This window comes from Falco rusticolus, chromosome 5 (genome assembly GCF_015220075.1).
Source record: "Falco rusticolus isolate bFalRus1 chromosome 5, bFalRus1.pri, whole genome shotgun sequence".
Lineage (NCBI taxonomy): Eukaryota > Metazoa > Chordata > Aves > Falconiformes > Falconidae > Falco > Falco rusticolus.
This window is the reverse complement of record NC_051191.1, coordinates 29,433,305-29,450,305: the sequence shown is the minus strand read 5'-3', so window position 1 is coordinate 29,450,305 and position 17,001 is coordinate 29,433,305. Positions and strand designations below refer to the sequence as shown.

Here is a 17,001-nt window from a genome sequence, read left to right as displayed (position 1 = left end):
TTTAGGGCAACAATAAACTTCATCTCCACTGTCTGCATAGCTAATCTAGAAGTAGTAATTCGTACTTGTCTTGCAAATATGGCAATTACTGTAGCAGTCCCATTACAGGCCTGGTCACTGGGTCAGGCAACTTGTCTTCTGAAATCTATATCCTGATAGGGAAAATGGAGTTTAAAGCTGAGCAAGACAAAACCCATCTGCAATAATAATAATAATAATAAAAACTTTTCACTTCACATGAGGTCTGTATGCCTAGCTAAGCTCTTTTCAGTGCAGGCTGACAATTATCATTGAAACTATTCGGCAACTACTTATAAATTCATAGACTTGAAAGCCAAAAGAGACCAGTGTGACTGTCTGATGTGATCTGCATAACTGAGGTCGCAGAACTCCTCAGGGAGATGGCTGCTCTGAGCCCCCAGCTCAGCAGTACTGCACATCTTTTAGGAAAACAAACCATCTGAGCTAAATATTTCCAGGGATTCAGTACATGCCTTTCTAAACATCCACCCTCAGCGCCAGGCAATCCCCCTAGTCCCAGAGCTCCACATCCTTGCGAGCTGCAGATATGCTCTAACCCTTGCTGTGCAGGCAGAAAAAAAGCATGCTCCGGATTCATCCCACCTCGGCTGTAGGTTTCATTCATAAGCAATGGAGAGAAATAGTCCTAGATGGTGTTTATGTCCCTTTCAGAGATGCTTTGGCTAGATGAAGTGAAATGGAGATTAAATAACTTGTTCAGACGTGGGTCCCTGGCCAGAGAGGCACTGGAGCTGTGCTCCTACCTGGCTGGGCTTCCCTCCTTCACAAATTATTTCTGTCTCCAAAGGTATAAGTAAGATCTCCAAACAGGGAAGGATGTTTGAAGACGTTGATTCAGGAGCAATGGCTGAAACAAAAGATAAAATTACACAGAGCATCATTTTTCCTTCACTCCCTTGTGCCAGCTACCTATAGAATTTGTGTGTCCTCTGGAGAAGGTAAAGGAACAGGGGCATGAACTCTTGTGTTTTTCTAAAACATGACTCAAAAAGGTGATATTTTAACTCATGAAGTTAAAGCAGGAGATACACAGTTCTCCTCAGGTAAAATCCCAGGCAACTGGAAGGAAACTCTCCTCCTCACCTATTATTTTGGTGAGATTTTAAACTGATTCTCAGCTGTCCTCTGGTTTTATTACACATTCCTAAGTTCCTGCTCTCCACAAATGCTGAGAAAACCACTCTCCTGATTGTGTGGGTGAGGGTTTTTCTCAACGCCTGCTGTTCGGTTAATAAAGCAGGGGCAGGGATTGCTGTTTCTGGATGAGGCAGGCGCCAATCCTCGGGAAGCAGAGGTGATACCATTCCTTCAGGACATACATTATTGCCAGCACACTGCATGCATGCGGATAGGTAAGAGACAGACAGACAGATATCATAGATCAGTAAAAGACTGAGAAAAGCTGTAGTTAGAATTTTATGGTTCACCAGTGTGAAATAGAATCTGATAAATAAAAAACATGTTCCTCGTAGCCCCTTTCTGTATGGTATAAATCTGCCAGTGCTTGCAAATGCCGTAAGCTGGTTGCCAGGATTGCATGTGTGCATGCATGGGAGCGTGCATACATGTGTCCACACGCATGAGAAGGAGTGTGATGCTGGATGATCAGTATCTCTGGTCCCCTCTGCTGATCCTATGGGTGCTACAAGCCTGTTGTAGCTGAAAGGACGCCAGATGCAGTGCACAGACCTCAGGAGAGGGGATTTCAGCTACCTCAGCTTCCCTCCACTTTGGCCAGTCTATGCATCAGAGGGTTTCTTCAAACAAGGGTATGTGTGGCCACGGCAGTATTTAGGTAGTGGTTAGATTGCTTTAATGAAACTGGTGTCAATTCTCATGCCAATAAAAGCATTAAGTGTGTTTGACCTTCAGACAGCCACTTTAGTGTTATGCTTGACTTTCTTCTAATCCCTGATGCTTTTTGTTCCTCATTCCCTTCCTGAATGGCTCTGAGGACTGCAGGTGAAGAGTGCTGGTGCTTTTGTTCATGTGTTCACATTACCTGGCAAAAAGGAAGAGTAAAGAGGAGCAATGAGGAGGTCACTGCTACTGCTACTGAGACAGGGAAGTCAGATGCCCTGAGCTCTGCAAGAAGACTCCAAACTTTTTGAAGCCACTGGCTTCTCTTTGAGATGTGGGTGAGACCCAGATAAAAGGGTCCAGGAGGGTCAGCAGGATCCTGCCAAGAGGCATGAGCATCACTTGCCGTGCCAGCACTGTGCACGTGAGCTAGCCCTGCCGGGAGGTGCCAGAGCTGCCCCAGGAGTCAGGCAGTGTCCCTGTCCTGGCTGCTGGAGGTGGACAGGAGGAACGGGTCCTTTGACCTGCACGGCATGGCTTGTTTTTCAGAGGGGTTCTCCGAGGGCCTGGCCCTACTCCTTGCAGTCATTTATTTCCCCTTGCATTATGTGCCAAATGAGGTTCCTTTCTTTGTGGCCAGGGGCAAAAGGGTATTTTTTGGGTTGGTGTTCTGGTTTTGGGATTTTTTGTGTGGTTGTTGGGTTTTTTTGGTTGTTGTTGGTTGGTTTTGGGTTATTCTTTTATGGAGTGTTGTGCACTGTGAAATGTACCTGAGCAAATCCCACAGTCCAAATCAGATTGTGGGCTTTTGTAAGGGATGCCTGTAAAGGAGGCAGGTATAATAAGAGACATGGGGCCAATGTGCCTTTGATCTTCTAGGTGGAGGGCTCCTTTAACATGACTCAGTAGGTTAATCCTGCTCTCTTTCAATATGACAATTTGGGAACCACCTGGATAGAGTTGGCATAGGCTTTGTGGGTGTCTCTTGGGTCTCTGTGCTTTGTGCACAGGACAGCTGGCATGTGCATCTTGCTGTCCTGTGCAATACTGTCACACACCCCCACCCCCCACCCGGCCCTTGGTTCCTCGGGCAGCAGTCCTGCTCAGCAGTGGCTGGCAGCAGAAGCTGAAATGACATCTTGCTGTTTCATACAGTACCAAAGCAGTACCAGGCCTTAAATCAGGTTTAAATCAGTTATCTATAGGGACTAAAATTCTGTTTCTCTACAGATCCTCGTACCAGTTGTTTTCCCCAAAAAAATCTGGGTGCTGTGTATGTCTTTCCATAAAAAAAAAGGTGCAGTGGGAGTCTCAGCTTTCTGCTTTGGCTGGAGAAAAAGGTGAAAAAATTACAGGAGGACACGGGAAAGAGAAGCTGATTGGAGAAATGAAGATGCTGGTGTGCTCCTGCACAAAGAGTGGGATCCATGGAAAGGCGTGAATTCAGCGTTAGCACCAGGAGCCAGCAGAAAGGATGTGCTGTTGGATGGCAGCAAAACCAGCTGTATCAATGCTGCTGCACCTCTGCAGTGTCTGTAGCCACAGGGTGACCACAATTCTGGGGGTCACCTCAGTCTCAGGAAATGCATATCCTAACAACCCCACAGATTTCCAGTGCCCAGACTGATCCTGTCTAAATTTGGGCTATTCACCAAGGTATTTTAGCCAGGTATAAAGCTATAATATATAGGCACTGGTTAGTGCTAGGCCCCTCTGAGTGTGACTTTGCACACCTGAGACCTGAAATGCCTGACATCGAATATCCTAGGGAATATATTCCTAATTTAAGTGCATCAGTAAGACACCCTGTTTTAGTGATTTGTGGTGGCTAGAAGGGGTAATATTAACTAGTAAAGTCCCTGCATAAGTCTGAAGCTTCTCATGCTTGCTCCTGAATTGGGCTGACTAGCAGCTGAGTAGCATGTTTTTTATGGAAAACAAGGCATTTTTCATTCTTTGGGAAAGCAGGTGATTCATTCTTCAAGGAAATAATGAAGTTTTATTATGTGGATACCCTTCTTTACCTTTCTGTACAGCATTTGAGTCAACACCACAGCCTGCTCCCTTAAAAAAAAAAAGGCAGCTAAAAATAGCATGAAGACGTCTCTGAAATGGCTTCGTACTTGGCAGCTCTCAAAAAGCCTGAGGGTTTTCCTCATAGTATTCTCCAGGGATCAATACTGGGTCCAAAGCTATTGAAAATTTTCATGAATGAGTGGGAAGTTGATATTAAATCCTGCAGATAAAATATTCAGTGGCACAATGATTAGCTCAGCATTAACAATGATGAGGGCAGAGCTGTTGGGTGACTTTGGCTCCCTCGAAGAAAACAGATGCAAACTTCCTTGTCTCGTAAGAAGGAATGTAGGTCATGCTGGAAAGTGGGAGATGTGTCCTAGAAAGCAATGACTGAAATGGATGAGTGAGTCGTTTCTTTACATCCTTGCAAAGGGCTTGTCCTAGTCTAGCCTATAGTAGAAACAGGCTGGCACCACCTTGCATCCTTGGAGGAGTGTAAGGGAGTAGGGTGAGCAGTAGTCATGCTCTGTGGTCAGCACTGGAGACCCCTTTTGTAAAACAGCCCTGAGAGAAGAAAAGCAGCACTAAAGACCCACAAATATTATTTGCAGGGAGCGGGAAGGTCTGATTACCTCAAAGGGATTGAAAGAATCTCAGTCTGCTAATTGATCAGAAGGGAGGTCAAGGAATGACTCAATTGGCATGTCTGAACATCTTCATGGGGTGGAAACAGCAGGCTTAAAGGGCTCTTCAATCTAGAGAAGAAAAACAAAATAAGAGTCGGTGGTTGGAAGCCAAAGCCTCGTGAATTCACTTGAAGAGTAAGGCATATACAAGCTTTTTCTGGTGTGAGTTATTAACTACTGCAACAAGCTGCCCGTGAAATGGAGGATTCTCCATTTCTGCGTATTTTCACCTTGAAACAAGAAGTCTTTCTAGGCAACATGCTTTAGCTAAAACCAGATTATTTGGTTCAGTATAAGGGTGGATGAGTAGCCTGTGAGAACAGATGATCTAGTGGTCCCTTCTGACCTTAAATGCTATGCATTTATATGATCCGTGAATTAAATGTCCTTGAACTTTCATTTTATGGCAAGATGAATGTCTGAGAAAGCTGGGAAAACATGTGTAGTGCTTGCTGCACTAGGTTATGTACTTAGTTCATTGAAATATGGGCACTGGGGGCTGGGATGGAGCAACCCTCCTTGCACTCAGCAGGAATTCTGAATTTCAAGGCCTTTGTGAATTAAAGCACTGCAGAGGGAGCTGGGCTTTGCTAGGACCTTCTTGCTTATTCCATGCTGAAACAAAAAGTGTCTAAAGGCAAACAGATACCTAAAGGCAAATATATGTGCCCCAACATAGTTGCCTGCACCTCTGCCCTGGTCATCGTCTTTTTGGCAGCGCTAATTACCACCCAAATCTCAGGGGCCCACTGAGCTCTCACAGGCATCAGCTGAGCAGAAAGCTCTATCTGGTTTTCTCTTGTTTAATAAACTGAGACATTTAAGGGCTCATGAAGAGCCTGCTTCACATTTTCTCTGTGGATCTCGGTTAACTCTTGACTGAAGCAGTAACACTGTTGGTGGTGAGTGCTCGGGAGAGGCAGAGGTATGTAACAGCCCTGGAAAATCCCAATTTTGTGTCTCCAGGTTGGGTTAGCACATGTTTGCTGCAGCTCAGGATCAGCTACAAGCAAAGGTTATCATGGCTCTCCCTGCCTCAGATCTTGAGTTTTTGGTTTGCAAATTAACCAGCATGACCTCATAACTCTTCAGCTGATGCTACCACTCCAGCTGATGCTGCCGGTGGCAGGCTGTGGTGCTGGTGTCAGCTGAGGTTTGATGGCACTGCATGGAGACCGACTTCTAAAAGGAGAGGCAGCAGTGATGAGAGAAGCCGAAGTGGGGGTACGTGTGAGCGTATCTGGGAAGAAAACAAATGCTACTTTGCATGGCAAGAAGCATGGCCTCTGAGGAGCATACCACCGTATGCTCACACCACTGAAAGCAATCAAGTGCACACAGCTTTATGAGTCACCTGCTATTCCCTGAGCCCGCGATAAAGCAGTCTTAATCACAGCTTAAGCTGATGTGTTTTCTTTCTCAGCTGGGATGAGCCTGAAGGATATGCACAGTCGTGTGCCTCAAGCTGAGAGATGCCACCCTGTTAAAGGCAGTAGATTAACAGTTTTTGATGTGGTCAGTGCCTGAGAGTCCAGGGAGGGGAGAAGGTGGAGAAGGCTATAAAGAGATGACCTAGGCCACCAAGTAGCCTCTCTTTTTGCCCAACATTTGGCCAGCAAGGATAAAAAAATGGTCAAAAGGGAAAGGGAACCAGGGTGATCATAGGTATGGAATGGGAAGTGGCTGAAGAAGCAGGAATTCCTCAGGCTGGGAAGAGTTGAGCTGGAGTGTATGGTAGAGACTGGTGCAATTGTGAATGGCAGAAGGGGATGGATAGGAAGTGACTGTTCACCACCTCTGCAAATACAAGAATCAGAGGGCATGAAATTAAACTGTTGAAAATCAAGTCTTGAACAAATGAAAGGAGGTCATTCCTTCAAGCAGTGGGCTCTGGACCTGTGAAACTCCCTGCCAAAGCAGGCTGTGGATGGGAAAAGTCAATGCGATTTCAAGGATGCACTGGAAAATTAAAGAAAGATCTGCTCAGGTTACAGCATAGGGACACATAAGACTCATAGATTTCCCTGAATTAAAAGAACCAAAGTCTGAGCAGCTACTGGGGACATCATAAATGTTTACCCTGTTTTTATGCTTTCTTTAGTGCCATGAAGCCATGGCTGAAGGCAAGGAACTGGGATATGTGGAGTGCTGTTCCCAGCCAGTATGGCTGCTTTTATGTAGTATAATGGGGAATGTGAAGTCTGATCTCAATGGAAGAAAAGGGCATTTTTCAAACTGCCACAATTTATGTAGCTTTATAGTGTTTCTATGGGTCGTACCCTGCACAAGGGAATTAGATCAACATGATCCATCCTTCGTGAACTGCATGGGTCATCAAAAGGTGGAGCTAGAGACCTGGGGGAGGTGAGGGTGGCTGGTGAGTGAGAAGAGGCAAAAATCTTCCAGGCAATGGGAGGAAGATATCTTAGCCTGGGGAGATGATAAGGGTATAAAGAAGGGATTTGGAGTGGTGATAGGATTGCATCGATGGGAATGGACAGGTGACATGATAGGATACCTGAGGGCTTCTGAGGAGAATGAATCTGCAGGAAGATGCTCCTTGATATCTGAGGATAAGGATGAGAACATCTGGAAAGATGGTGGAACAACATGACCTGGGAAGCAGCCGTCACCAGTAGAAAAAACTATTAACTTCTCCCTGTGTGTTTTAACTGTTCACGCCTCCACCAGGAGCCTTCAAGAGATGCTGGACTTTAAGAAAGCCCATTGCAGTGACATAAATTCCATTACAGGTCCCAGTTAAATCTATATATAGTCTTTATAGCACCTGGGTAACGACCTACCCCTTGCTTGGCAGGCATGCTTCAGTAACCACACAGGCACTGGCTGTCATTAAGCCTGGGCTGGCCTTGCATTAATTGTGACATGAGGTTCTCTTTTTTTGTAGGCTTGTGAACACAAACATTTAGCCAAACCTCATCTGTTTTACTGTTTGCAGACTGAAACACTTGATCATGAGATAAAGATTTAGTGGTAGACAAGGCAGGGGGTATCTGAAGCTCCCTGGGCCTGGCAGGGAGCAGCACAGATTGAATGCTACAGGCAGAGAAGGCTCGCCAGAGCTGGTGGTTTGCAGGGCGAGTAAGAAGGTGGCTGGTTTCATCAGGCTTGGGTAAAATCACTTGACACTCCCTCCACACCTCTGAGCTGGTGAACTGGGATTTTTACAAGGAACAAGGATTCCTAGTTGTGCACATCAGGATGCCAATGAGATGCACTGTTGCTATCCCAGCTGAGGAACAGTTCTGCGTTCTTGGTAAGGAAAAAAAAAAAGAGTGAATTTGGAGGCAATCTGAATGAGATTCAATGCTGAAACATCTGGACACACACTCTTCCATCTCCAGGTTGGCAGCCACACTCATAGCAGGATGGTGTGTCCCTAGTTTCCCCTGGTTTATTGATGCTTTTGGGATAAGAGTTATTACAGAGTGGTAGACTTCTCAGAGAAGAAGGAGAAGGAGGGGACAGCACTAGGGGTAGGCTGAGCAGTTCTGAAGGGGGAACCTGGGAAGCCTCCAAACCTTCAAGAAAAGGGCTGAGATAATCTTTGTTATCTGAGTGCTTGTTCCTTTGTAAATAAAGCCAGAACAGAAAGCAGGAATGAGCTTGGCTGCAGCAAAGCAGGAGGGCTGTATTTACAGAGCAGATGGTGAAAGGCACTTGTTCAAACAGTCTGTGTCATCACACCAGGTTTTTTGAGTTCCTGGAACCGTTTTCTAGCTATGTAACACAGTGGATTTCCTCTATCACTCTCCCAGTGAATAAAGAAATGCATTTTGTATTGTGACTGGTTATTCTGGGGTTATAATTAGGAAGAGGGGAGACCTCCAGCATGTTTGGGGATTGTTTGCAGCAGCAAGATTAGAGGACTAGCGGGGAACTAAGTATGGCATTGATGTGGGATTCACCTCACCCAGTGTTTGCTGTGTACGTTGTAAATGTCTCCACCTGACCTGGCTGTCTAGACTCCTTTCTATTCAGTGGATAGGCATAGGCACATCCAGGGTGTGATTTAGCTCATCCCTGGTAGACATCTAAACCACAGAGCCAACAAATCCTGCCCTGCAAAAGGTCTCTCCTTCAGCAGAGCCTGGGTTTCTAGCTTAGGCTTAGACTCTGATGCTGCAGACAGGCTTCGGTGAGTGGGTGAAACCCTTGCTTTGCACACTTCCCATGACAGAGCTGTTCCCCACAAGCTGCAAGTTGTACAGTCTTGATGGATCAGAAATGAAGCCCAGTATGCTCTACATAGAGGACACCTAATGTGGCTTTTCTGACCCAGCTGTAAGGCAACGTCCTGCCAAGGGAGGCACTGCAGTAGGAGCAGCAATAGCAATCTCATCGTAGAGCATCTGGTGAGGACTGACACCTCTCAGCCTTACCCCAAAAGTTTCTGGGGCTGTTGCCACAGAGGCTGTGGGTACCAAATCTTGCTTATCTTTTCATGCTTTACCTCTCTTTGTGTCAGTGGCATGTGATTGTGGCTGAGGATTTGCTCTGGCAACACCAGAGTGAAGACATCTCTCACCAAACATGTGCAGGACAGCTCAGGGCAGCGAAGAGGAGAGGAGGAGAAACCGCATGCATGCAACTGTAGGTAGGAAGCCCTTGATGAACAAGTATATTTAGACAGGTAATTTATACTGCCACGCAGCGGGACATTGACCCCCAGTTTAATTATTGTGTCATTTGCCCTTGACAGCTACTGCTGCTTCCAATTAACTCTCCTTAATTAAAGCCTCCAGTTTTCCAAGTATGTAAGCATGGATACACTGGGAAGAGTGCTACAACAAAGAGGAAGAGCTTGGGGGTGTCTGATGAGAAATGACATTCCATGTCCCAGTGGGAATGGCAAGTTATTTACTTATCATGCTGGAGTGGCAGGCTGGAATCAAACCCAGATCCTCATCTCTATCCTGGCAGGAGCATCTTCTTTCCCACCAGTTTTACAGCCACCTATATGTTGCGAGTCCTGCTTCTTACCAGTATAACTAAGACATGCTTCAGCTCCCTGTCTGAAAAGCCTTGCTTTTCTGTGTTCCTGCTTTTTGATGAGTTTGTAGGTCAGGTGGATGAGGCACAAGAACTCAAACATGACAGAGGAATTCAAGGTCTCTTTGCCCACAATTAAAGCCACATTAAAATTGGCATCCTGGGATGCTGTGCAGGTGACCGAACACCCTCACTGACTCTTGTTAAGGGTGCAGAATCTGGTTCCATCAGTTGTCTCTTAGGTGTTTTTGCCTTGCTCTATTTAATAAACTGTATTATCATGAACACTCTATTCAAGGCTTTGAAATCAAATAAGCTGCTCTCTTAATCTTTCTGCTGTTTTTCAGGGCTGGCTGAGCCTTGAAAGATAGCAGCATTCACAGAACCCACATGGCTTGACAGAGTCACTGTTCAGTGTTTTGGAAATGTATCTTTTGACTGTTGGGAAGGAAATTGGCTACTTAAGATGCCTTTTTGTACATTTAAATTAACTTAGTCCATCAGACTGAATAAATCCTGCCGCTGTATTAACATCCAATTATAACAGCAAAGATTGAGCAATGATTCACGTTTTGACCAGAATGTTGGCAGTTGAAGGGGAAAAAAAAAGTAATGTATATTGAAATAAAAAAGTCAAAAATGGGAGCCAGAAAATTATGACTGAGCACATAGCAGGAGCTTTTGTGAATATATAATGGCAGAAGTGGGAGCCAAATTTCTAACAGGATTAGCTGTTACTGTCTATCAGATCCAAAAACCTCAATCATTTTGTTTTAAATGAGTTTCTATAACTCATTCATACTAGAAATAGAGGGTGGAAGTGAGGCTGGGAGCTGGAGAAGCTGCAGTTTGGAATTCAGCCTGGATCAGAGGTGAGGACAGCCCCAGTGTTGTGTGAAAAGCCCTGAAATCATATCTAGCAGGTGAGCTCTGAACTGTGCAGCGGTTGCAGATTTTGCCAGATTTTTCAAGATGTCCTTGTGAGCCAGAAACTCATGAATGATTTCTTTGGGGACTGGTGAATGAATGTGTTGATGAAGTGAGATATCTTTTCAAATCCTGCTGATGCTAGGGCAGCTGGACCTGCTGATTGTCTTTTTGCTGTCCCTGAGAAGGACATCAGATTCCCTTACCACTTGTCCAACTGTAGCTCTGGGGTTTCATCTCACTCTGGATAGATGTGAGTAGGGGACAGTCTAGATGATGAAGCTTCCTGAGGGATACAAGTCCTGACCCTGGTCAAGCAAAGTGCTGGTGGTGAGACTCCTGGGTCTTTTACATCTTGCAATGCACAGCAGTGATCCTGGAGATCCTGTAGTGGGATGACTGCCCTGGAAATGCTGCCTACCTCAGAGATGATCAGAGACCATCTGTCACTCTGGTCTGCTATGGACAGAGCCTTGGAAGCACAGTAGCTCCTAGATGTCCATCAGGTGTATGGACAGGGATCTGTAGGAACCTTACCTCCATTTCTTCAATATTTCAATGAAACCAAAGTCTTTTAAAAACTTAGTGTTCAATAGCCAGGTCTTTCCTTGACTTCTTGCATGAACTTGCTCAGGTGCTTTAAGCCCACACCTTCAAAGCCATTTAGATAGCACCTACTTCAGCTGTGCAAGACCTCACTTTCAGCTTCAGCTCTCATTGATAAAACGGGGATATGTGCTTCATCACATATGGGGTATAAGCCCTTAAAACAGCACTCTCTTCCTATATCCATATATTGCTCTAACACAGTGAGGCCAAAAAATCAGTTAAGCCATGACCACTGCAGGAATATAAATGACTCTAACCTGGCTCATAGTGCCCCAAAACGAAGGCCACCTTGCTTTTGTTAATCCTCTCTGCTGAAACCCTGGTTGTATTTGCTGCAAAAAGTTGAATCCTATTCCACCCTGATGAAAGACCAGCAGTAGGGAGCCTCACCAAGGTTGAGAAATGACCTTGGTAAGTTTGTTAGACTTTCCAAGGATGAAAATGGGGTGGAAGGAGTAATCACAGTCTCCTTTACAATGGAGATTTCAACCTTCAGCATTGTCTAGTCCCTTCATCGCAGTGGAAAAAGGAAAGGCACTGTAACTGGGAGGCTGCATGGACTTTTCTTTTTCAGATATTTTAGGGGCAGCATAAAAAGCTGACTGCTCCCAGGGGGCACGGTCAGTCCTCAAAACTTTCAACTTGGAAAGCTGAGCTGAATTAATTACAGTTTATGTTCCAAAGGAAAATAAGACCTCTGATGTGCCTTATTTGCTTGATGTTCTTTTTCTTTTCAGCTGACAACCCCTAGGTGGCTTTCGTTTCAGTCACAGCTCCTTTGTTTTTTGTAGTTTCTTTCTTTATTAATTAGAAGGTCTGACACTTACAGCCCGAGACATTTATCAGCGTGGTACAATTTTAATTAATCTCACAGTAAAGCTACTTGAGGTGATCTCCTGAAAGATCTCATATAGCAAGAATAAAATACAGCAACACGAATGGTAGCACAACATACCTACTCCTCCGGTGTATTTGACAGGGTGTGGGATGTAGCTTGGCGCAAGCTCAAACTGCATAGCTGTGCTCTCTCGGACAGCAGCTCAAGCAAGGTGTGCTCCCACACAACATACAAACTCTATCCTATAGGGACCTAGTACCCTAAATGCACTAAAAAGGAAGCATTTCTGCAAAGATGTAAACCTGGATTCCCAGTAGGTTCCTCCTGCCTCTGAAAGAAGCTTGGATATCCTTTGGTGGCTAATTCAATAATAATAATAATGATGATGATGATGATGATGATAATAATGATAATGATGATGATGATGATAATAATAATAATAATAATACCTACAGGCACTGCTTTTTATCTACTCTTTTTGTGGCAGTTTGTGAAGAAATAGCATATTTTAGTCCTCTAGGACTTCTTTCTTACATATATATATACTAGTCACAAGTGGATTTTGACTCAGAACTTTCAAACTCAAGATCAGCATCAACTAGGTGCTGGAAAAGTGCATGTTCTGACCTAAACTTCTTAACCAAGGCTCTCTTCTGTAAGACTGATGTAAACTAGCTCAGAAACTGAGGTTCAGAAAAACTATCTAAAGCTAATGAGGATAAATGGAGCCTCACCATATGTTAAACTGAGGGCAGTTTGGATAGGAGCTGCATAGCCAATACCAACTGTGTTCACATATTTCTAATTACAAGGTGGAGATTACACCATCGATTGCCCCTGCATTAAGGAATGGCAGATTTACAATCCTTAAAATTGGATTGTCTGCCTCTTCTGCAAGTATTCTGATGTTCACAGCACAGGCATGGTCAAGCTAGATGTAAACAAGGAAAAATAATTAATCATTTATTTTTCTCAGGTGGAAGTAACAAGTGGGAATGGCCAACAAGAAATTATGAGGTCTCCACCCCTTGCTGTCTTTTTGTAAAAAATTGTATGTCTTCTTGGAAGTTGGATGCAACACAGATTATTGGGTTCAACATAAGTCTAATTGGGTGAAATCCTGGAGTATACAATTTGTATTAAATGAACAACTGATACCTTCCTGACTCAAAGCTTAAGGAAGGTGTAACAATTGCATTCATGGCCAGGCCGTCTTACCTTTAAAACTTTTTGGTACTTAGAGAAGTTTAAGTCACTCACTCCTTGCTTTGACCTTCTCATTTTCCTCACTCTGTGGTCTGTCCTGATTATGTTCTTATGCTCATGGCAATAGATTCAATTTGAGAAAGGTGATTTTGTGTTGGGTTGGGTTTTTTGTTTGTTTGGTTTGGTTTCTTTGGGTGACTTGAAACAGGCAATGGTGCAATTGTAAGTAAATCCCATAATACTTCTTTCTGACGTTTCCTAAAGCTACAGCCACCTGCCAGATGTAAAAATATGGATTTTCAGCTTTTTCTCATAGTCTATCAACTACCATGTGGGTTGGCTGTTTAGGGATTAGGAAGACAATTTCTGGTACAAACAGAAATTTTGTACCAGATTTTCATAAATAGGTGGAATTTTGCCTAACATGTATTTATATATAAAGACCAGGTTTTGGTTCATTTGCAGATGCAGTCAGAATGAATCTTAGTCTGTCACTTCACAGCTCAAACTCTCTCAGATGTTGCACCAAGTAAAACATTGTCAGTAGGATTCAGGTGTATTCCCTTGTCATTTGTCACAAGTAACTGTTCAGCAGTTTACAGTTGGCAGTTCTCAGTGGTGTTTCATCAGGATAATACCACACTGTATCATCTGAAGGAATAAACTCTCCCTGATGACATGAGCTGGGGTGAAGGCACTGGCAATCGGCTGTAGATTACAGAAGCTCTCTGTAGCTTATTCAATGGAAAAGAGACTATCAGGTCATCGGGCCCAAATTGTATGTTTGGCTTCAAAAGAAGTAAGTGGCTTACAAAACCTAATAGGAATCCAAAGTCTCTGGTCCGTTAGACAGGAGGTCAGGCTAGGCAGTCCCTTCTGTCTTTGAAATCTCTGAGTGAAATACTTTAATTAAAAAGGAAGAAAGAAAAAAAGGAGATAATAAAATGCAGTATTTTGGCAGTAGATGGGTGTTTCAGGTCTGCCTCTAATGCCTCCTGAGCTGCAAAGTCACAGTGACAGAAAGCTCATTCAGTACTCAGGCCGGTAGCCTTTGTCCTTTTCCTCCTGGGAACAGCCTCTCCAGGGATAGGACAACTGATGGTTAGAAAGATGCATTGGGGAGTGGAGCTAACGCTCTCCTGGGACCGGTGGTGGTGGGTGTGGGAGGTCAAGGGAAGGAGACAAAGACATCACAAGACCTCAGTTGTCACAGGAAGCCCAAAAGAAGCAGGGTCCACAACCAGAACATAGGAGAGAGAGCACTGAGATCCAGCGGGTGGAACTCGCTACAGAAGATCACATGTTGAATTGTCTCAGGGTATCGGGTCGCCACAGCCTGTACACAGCCTGCCTGATTTCCTCATTGCCTCTGAAACCGTGCAAGTGAGGTCATCTGGCAATGGAGTGTGGAAGGCCATGGGGAAGAGGGGAAGGCCACAGGGCACATGCTGATCTCAACAGGGGTTACACTCAGCCAGGCTGAGCTCTGATCTGGACAGGGTTTGTACCAGGTTGAATTCTCAAGCAATCTGCAGCCACATCCCTCTGCCTATCCCAGCCTACTGAGCTCTGCAGTGATGTTCTACTGGGAGGACAGGCACCAGGAGAAGAGGACAGGGAGGGTGGCACCTCCATCAAGTCATTATGGGCATTGCAGAGCTCTGTGAAAAGCCTGACGGGTTATCTCCTTTCCTCCTGCAGCTCACTCGGGTGCCTGTGGAGTCATGTAGCCAGTATGAGACCTGCAGCGAGTGCTTGGGCTCGGGCGACCCTCACTGCGGATGGTGTGTTCTTCACAACATGTAAGTACCTGCTGATGTTTGCCACCATCCCAGCCCTGCTTTTCTGCCAACCATCTTCCCTCAATGTCTGTGATAACACATGGCAGAGATGCAAATTGCTGCCTCAGTCCCTGGTTGAGTGAGGTGAGCCAGTGAGTCACACCGGTACCTCTAGCAAGGTCTCTGGGACTTACTGGGGGAGGCTTTGCTTAACTGAGAAGCATTTTTTGGAAGACAAGGGAAGAGAAGGGTGGTAGAGACTGGTCTGATTTCCTCAACTGCCTTATTCGCAGTCCGCTGACTGTGCCAGGATAGCACCTGCCACCCTGATGCACTGTGAATCAAGCCACCCACCAGCTCTTCCGGTGACCACCTTGTTTCCATTGCTTAAGGCAGTTTGGCTCTGACTAGCAGCCCAGCTCAGGCACTTGTCTCAGCATCTCCAACAACTTTCCACTGTTTACCTGAACCTCTCCTCTTTCAGACTTGTCATGTTTTCCATTGCCCGTAAAGAGGAATCAGGTCCCTGTAAGCATCATGGGGTTCTTCAGGAGAGCTTTACAGTCTGTATGCTCACTGTGGGGAAATGTTGACCCTGAAGTTGAGTGTTTGTCCTGTGTGGGTCAACTCAGCTGTGCCAAGTGAGCACCAATGAGCCAAACTGCTCATTTGGCTTACCTGGCCAGGATGCTGAGCTAATTTGTGCATATCCACACTCTTTGACTTCTGTGTAACAGGACAAGAAGGGACCTCATTTCACCATTTCATTATTCTACAGTACTGGCTTATCCAGGACCTCACAAGGAGCGCTGGATGCAGGTGTCCTTAGGACTGGGGGATTAGTTCATTGGCTTTGTTTTCTGTAGGCTTTTTAATGGTGCTATTGATCTTGAAGTTTCCTCCCTTCACTGCCAGTGACCCCCTCCTGCAGACACCCCTCTGCCAAAGCTGCTGAGAGGGAGGTGTCAGGTTGGCTGAGCTCCTGGCTATGAGTGGCAGGATGGTCTTACTTGCCAAGAACCTCTCAGCAGAGACAGTGGCTGGAAAGTGCATTGGATCTGTCTAACCAAACATCTCCAGCTGAGTGTGGCTCTGCAGGGTGCTGTTACTCCAAGTCTCACAGTGTCCTTGGCAGCGATGGAGGTTTTTTCTGATGGACCCTGATATTGCAATGTGTCTGTCTACTCACACTGAGTTCACCTCTGAATTCTTCCTGCTGCATTGCAAACTCTCCTAGTGGAGACAGTGATCCAGTTGAAGCAATCCTCTTTGCTACCTCTCCTTTCCTGAACAGAAGAAAAGGGAACAAACCTGTACCATATTCCAACCTTCTGTGGATGCTTTTTAGCTTGTGTGACCCTCATCCAAAGCCACAACAATCTGCTTAATTTCAGATCAGATCTAGGTGATCCATTCCAAAACTTGTCCAAAGGCTTGACTCAGGCTCTGAAATTATTCAGAGATCCTTGACAAACCAGTCCTGAGTTGTAGTCTGGTAGGCAAGAACCCATGAACCCTTCATCCTGCTGACCTGAGGATATTTCCAATTGATATGCAGCTCTGCAACACATTTCTATCTCGTCTTATCTTGCACCCGCCCTACAAAGCACTGTCTGTTTTGCTGTCAGTGGAAGGACAGCACAGACCATGTGCAAGCAGTATAGCAAAGCATGGATTTGGCCGTTGATTATTCCACAGCAATGTTAGATATTTCATCTCCTGCCATCCAGGGTCAGTGACAACAAGCAATCAATACATCCAGCAATAAATCCCCCAACAGAGAGAAAAGGGGAAGAGGGAACTGCAGATTGCTCAGCAGCTCATTGTGAAGGAGTGTCAGAAATGTGATGGCTGGTGATGAGTGAGGGTGGCAGCATCGACTCAGAACAAAAAAAAACCCGTACAGATTCGGTCCTTCAAGAAGTTTGGCCTTGCAGTCTGGACCTGGTTGACAGCAGAACCCCCATGCCCTCCTCCCTCTGGTCACTTAACCTCTGCTTCCTTATCTGGAAAGGAGAGGCACCTCTTATTGATGTACCTTGCAGCAGGGTCACTGAGATTAATTCCTTGTGGATTTTGG

General features: G+C 45.2%; 1 protein-coding gene across 2 annotated transcripts in view; it reads left to right on the top strand.

Moving 5' to 3' along the window:
• Positions 1-17,001, top strand: part of PLXNA4 (plexin A4) — a 456,157-nt gene that overhangs the window by 284,602 nt on the left and 154,554 nt on the right. For both annotated transcript variants that reach the window (XM_037389024.1, XM_037389025.1), the window contains exon 5: positions 14,842-14,942. In XM_037389024.1, the coding sequence (XP_037244921.1) occupies positions 14,842-14,942 (101 nt within the window). The remainder of the gene's footprint in view (positions 1-14,841; positions 14,943-17,001) is intronic.